This window comes from Protobothrops mucrosquamatus, unplaced genomic scaffold (assembly GCF_001527695.2).
Source record: "Protobothrops mucrosquamatus isolate PMUCROS unplaced genomic scaffold, P.Mucros_1.0 scaffold262, whole genome shotgun sequence".
Lineage (NCBI taxonomy): Eukaryota > Metazoa > Chordata > Lepidosauria > Squamata > Viperidae > Protobothrops > Protobothrops mucrosquamatus.
This window is the reverse complement of record NW_015386609.1, coordinates 648,507-653,959: the sequence shown is the minus strand read 5'-3', so window position 1 is coordinate 653,959 and position 5,453 is coordinate 648,507. Positions and strand designations below refer to the sequence as shown.

Genomic DNA, 5,453 nt, shown 5'->3' with positions numbered 1-5,453 from the left:
TTCTTCTTCTTCTTCTTCTTCTTCTTCTTCTTCTTCTTCTTCTTCTTCTTCTTCTTCTTCTTCTTCTTCTTCTTCTTCTTCTTCTTCTTCTTCTTCTTCTTCTTCTTCTTCTTCTTCTTCTTCTTCTTCTTCTTCTTCTCCTTCTCCTTCTCCTTCTCCTTCTCCTTCTTCTCCTCCTCCTCCTCCTCCTCCTCCTCCTTCCTCCTTCCTTCTTCGAGTTGAAGTCCACAAGTCATAAAAGGGCCAAGTTTGAAGAGCCCTGGTGTAAAGCAACGAATGCTGCAGAAGCCTGTCACGCCTTGTCTGCTTTGAATCGAGTGCCAAACGGTTTTGGTTGGCTGACCCCCAGCTCTAACATCAGGACGAAGAGAAGAAAATGTCCCAGTCTTCCTTTTCTCTGCACTAAGGGTTTTCCTCTCTCGGGCATCATTATCACGAAGTCCCCTGCCCTGCATAAGGTGACATCAGTTTTAGAAGAAAAATGCAGCCCAAATTCAGCCAGCTGCCAGTGGGTGGCGCCAGGATTCACAGAAGCCCAGAAAGGTGCCTTACAAGCCATCTGAAGCTTCCACCTTCTCAGTTATTGTCCACAGTGACTGACAGCCAGTCAGTGGAGTTTCAGCCTATTCTGGGGGACAACCTCTTCTCCAAAGCACCTGAGGGGCAAGGCAAGAAATAACGGATGGAAACGCATCAAGGAGAAATCTAGAACTAAGTAGGAAGTTCCTGACAGCGAGAACAGTTAACCAGTGGAAGAGCTTGCCTTCAGCTTGCCAACGCTGGAGGTTTTTAGGAAGAGATTGGACAACCATTTATCCGGAATGGTAGAGGGTCTCCTGCTGAAGCAGGGGGTTGGACTAGAAGACCTCCAAAGTCCCTTCCATCACTGTTATTCTGTAACAGTGGATCACCCCGCACCCCCGGTCCATGAACATTGGCCTGCAAAGTGAGCCTGGCCCATTAAGCTGCAGCCTTGTCTCTTCTGCCCACCTCGCAGCCCAGGATTTCACCAAGAACTTTGAGATGTATTGGGTTTAGCTTTTACCCCCCTGCAGGGTGTGCCAACTGAGTTATCAGCTGGGTAGCGAAACGTCGGCAAATGCTAAGGCTGAGAGCTGGTCCAGACTCGGGACTCTGCAGGGGTGCTGGGTATGACTGGATCTCAGCACCGCTGGGTGAGCTTTGAAGAACTGGTGCGTCGGCAGCCAGCCATGATGCGTGACTACTTCCATTCTTGCTAAGCAGCTCATTCCCAAATGCCATCAGGCAGAACTGTGGGAGAGGCACATTTTGCGTGGCAGAAACTGTCTTTTCTTGGCCCGTTCTGCTAATTGTGTCACCGCCGGATTTCCTCTGCGTGGGATTCTAGGGTGGAGAAATGAATAATGCAACAAGCCGAGAAACCCACCCACCCCTCCCAAAAAAAGAAAGAAAGAAAGAAAAAAGATCACCCAAAGATCCAAGTGACTCAATGCATAAAAGGAGCCTCGTGCTTAAAAAAAAAAAAATGTGTTAAATCTTCCCTTAAGAAGAGCAGGTTTCAGCGACTGGCAATCCTCCCGCCTTACTCGGTGTAATTTTGAGAGGAATTTAATTTCAGGCAACCCACTGAGCAGGAAGGGGGGGGGAAAGGGGGGTGTTTGCTTCATCAGTAGGGGGTCCTCATCAGCTTATCTCCAGGGGAAGATGCTTTCTGCCAAAACATGTCGTGCCTCTGCAAGATATCATCGTGAGGAATCAGGCAGTTCCTCTTTCAGGTGACAGAAATATTGATGCTGTTTGATGTTGGAAGGAGTGCTAGGCAAACATTTCCTAGACTTGTGTGTGTGTGTATGTATGTGTGTTTTTGTGTGTGAGTCTGCACCTTGTTAATGGATGAAAGCATATCCCAGTCAGGATAAAGCACTGCAATGGAAGCAGAAATAAATCTCTGCAGTGCAGGAAGGATGCCGAACAGCCTGAAGTCAAGTCAGTTGGAGGTTTAGATGGCTTGCAGGATGGAATGGAATGTGAGGATGACCTTGAGGAACAATGGAAAAAAGATGCTGCCTAGGAAACAGATAAGAGAGGAAGGATCCCCCAGTGGATTAATGGTCAGGGGAAGAAACTTAGGAAAGACCCACCGGAGTGGATCAAGCAGTTAAAAGTGAAGGGTGGAAAATGTGTATTTTCGCATTTGCTAGATTCTGTTGCTGTAGTCTTACAATAAAGTAGAATTGGTTCGTTTAGTCTTGTTTTCTGTCTGGATGACCAGCCTCCATCCTTGTTGCTAACATCATGTCTGCAGAATACAAAATAATGGAAGGGACCTTGGAGGTCTTCTCGTTCAACCCCCCTGCTCAGAAAAGCCCATTTCAGACAAATGGTTGTCCAATCTCTTCTTAAAAACTTCCAGCATTATAGCATTCACAACTTCTGGAGGCAAGTCGTTCCACTGATTTAATTGTTCTAATTGTCAGGAAGTTTCTCCTTAGTTCTAGGTTGCTTCTCTCCTTGATTAGTTTCCATCCTTTTCTTCTTGTCCTGCCTTCAACTTGGAGAATAAGTTGACTTCCTCTCCTTTGTGGCATCCCCTGGATTCTTATTTTGCTCTAACCGAGAATGTGTGGCTTGTGTGATGAGGGAGCCAAATCCACTTACATACCCAGCCAACTCAACAAAAGATATAGCTTGGTACTTCATGGGAATGCGGTCTCCTTGGGCGGTCCGCAGGGTGGGATGGGAGAACATTGGGAGATGAACTTATCCATACCAGAGGAAGGGTCTTGACGCATTGTGGGACGATGAAGCTCTCGCGGGATTGCAGCTCTGCCCGCCCTCAGCAGCTTTGTTTCCTTCTTTTGCGATTGCAGATGCCTCCATCAAGCAGGATGGATCCTTCTTCACACAATCCTGGGCAACAGGGCCTAAACAACCCCAACCTCAGCAATCAGCCGGGACAGCAGCCGCCACCACCACAGCAGCAGCAGCAGCAGCAGCAGCAGCAGCAGCAGCAGTCACAGCTCCATCACCGGAATCAACCTCCTCCTCCCCCATCACGCCAGGCACCGGGACAGCCAGGCACCGGAGGCCCAACACATGGAGGGGAGCTCCCTTTTAACCCTGGTCCTGGGATGGGAGCGCCACCTGGACCCGTGGATGGGCCTGAACCTTCCCTTGACGTAAGTAGCATGGAGCTGTCCTTCCCAAGCTCACCTTCCCCTCTCTCTTTCTGGATGTGCTGGAAGCCCCAAACTGCCTTTCCACACACACCCAGCTGTGCCCACGTGTAGGAACCAAACTGGTGTGGTGTACCCCAAGGCAGCTGGACATCAGAAGGTCTCCCGGGGGCACATAAAGTAGAGGGAAGGGGCCCAAACTAGTGTCTGCCTTGCCAGCATATTTTGCTCTGCTTCCTTATTGCTGAATGGAGACTATGCAAACCCTCGGGGCTTTTTCAGGAAGATCAGGAGTCAAAATAGATATCTTAGAAGCTTTCTCAAAAATTGGGCCACCTGGTGGACCTGTCTGTGGAGATTCTCAGTCATCCAGGTCATGGTTGTCCCAAAGATGTTTTTTTCAAGAGGCAAGTGGACTTCCTTGTTTTTCTTTGAAGATGTTTTGCTTCTCATCCAAGAAGCTTCTTGGATGAGAGCTGAAGAAACTTCTTGCATGAGAAGCAAAACATCTTCAAAGAAAAACAAAAAAAAATTCCAGTTGCCTCTTGAAAAAGCACCTTTGGGACCCACCTGGGGGAACAGACTAAGGAATGAGATACACACTTAAGCAGTGGTGGGATTCAAATACCTGAACAACCAGTTCCCTGCGTGGACGCCGCTTCTGGAAGTCTTTTCTGGGCCTGGGCCTCCGAGGCCCAGAACGGACTTCCGGAAGTGGCGTTCACGCACTTCCAGTGGGCTGTTCTGAACCTGGGAGGCCTCTCCCAGACCTCCGAGGCCCAGAACGGACTTCCGGAAGTGGCGTCCACGCACCTTCAGCGGTCCGTTCTGGGCCTTGCGAAAAAGGGCTAGGGCTTCAGCTGATTCGCTGAAGTCAACAGAAAATTAGCTACCCTTCTGCCGAACCGGTGCAAACCAGATGAATCCCACCACCGCACTTACGTATCTACAAGATCTGTTTAGCACCTAAAGCCACACCCACCTACAAAATAAAGCTTTGAAAAAATCAGTTCTACTCCTTTTAAGATGTACTTTGTTTGCCCACCTTATCTTCCAGGTAGTGCAAAGAGCTTTCCCTGCAGGCTCAGGGCAACGTTGACATTGCATGGCCTATTTAAAAAGACAGTTAATATTTATGTCTTTCTGCCATAGGCTTTTAATATAATTGCATATAATTTAAAATGCAAGTCAAATAATAAAAATCAGGCATACGAGAATCAAAAAAGAAAATAATTCACACAAGCCTTTGCGGCAAGGTCACCAGATAAGAAACACAGTGGTGTTGTAATACCACTAATAGTCCACCTTTTTTTTGTCAGAAAAGGGGAGAATTGGGTGTAACCTTTGGAAGGGGGAATTCCAGCGCATTATTGTTATTTAGCACAACTCCAGCACAGAGAGGTCCCATCCCACATGTTTGCTAGTTCAGTGTGTTGCCTTTGTCACTCTTCACTGGCAGACAGACCCGCATCAGACAGTCAAGGCAGGAAAAACAAACAGTTTGATTTAAACATTGATTATATTGGCGTTGAAGGCTTCAGCCCCAGAATTGCATAAAAAGGTCTCCATTAAGAAAAGGTGAAGCACAAAGGCAAGAGATCTCAACCTGGCAGTTAGAAGGTGACGCTCTCAGATTTTCTGCTCTCGTGGATGGTCCTCCATCTTTCTCCAGGTCTCTTGCATGGATGTCCATGTCCTTCCCCACCCCCATATCATTTTTCTGGATTGTATGTTGTTTTTGATCCTTCAGCCTGGTCACGTTTGTGATGTTCTGCCACCACAGAGCTAGCAGATAACCCTGATTCTCTCCATCTTGTCTTCAGCTTCTTCCTGAGCTGACAAACCCAGATGAGCTGCTGTCCTACTTGGGGCCCCCCGACCTTCCCAATAATAGCAACGATGATCTGCTCTCATTGTTTGAGAACAATTGAAGCCACCCCGGATGGAACCTGGGCATCATGCTCCACCCACCATGTATGCAATCTCTCTCTCTCTCTCTCTCTCTCTTTCTCTCTCTCTCTCTCACACACACACATTCATACACACACTTTTCACTTACAATTCATCCCGTAGCTTCCCAGGCTGTCATCAAGAGAGAGATCTCGCCATGTATCCCGGTGGTGGCCAGGAAGCCCTGCTTTGAATCAGCTCGAGGGACTTTGGCCAGGCAGCCATCTCCTTTCGCTAGGATTGCCTCTTGGCTACAAAAAGGGCTCCCCTGGAAGACTAGGAATGCTTCATTTACTTGTTTTGAGAAATCCTCCCAGCCCAGGAGAGATGGTGCTGGCTGCTGCT

General features: G+C 48.2%; 1 protein-coding gene across 2 annotated transcripts in view; it reads left to right on the top strand.

Moving 5' to 3' along the window:
* The window catches only part of ZMIZ2 (zinc finger MIZ-type containing 2), a 35,540-nt gene extending 30,392 nt beyond the window's left edge, over positions 1 to 5,148 (top strand). For both annotated transcript variants that reach the window (XM_015814563.1, XM_029283889.1), the window contains exons 17-18: positions 2,853 to 3,161; positions 4,982 to 5,148. In XM_015814563.1, coding sequence (XP_015670049.1) covers positions 2,853 to 3,161; positions 4,982 to 5,089 — 417 coding nt within the window. In that variant the 3' untranslated portion in view covers positions 5,090 to 5,148. The remainder of the gene's footprint in view (positions 1 to 2,852; positions 3,162 to 4,981) is intronic.
* Positions 5,149 to 5,453: the final 305 nt, after the last annotated feature.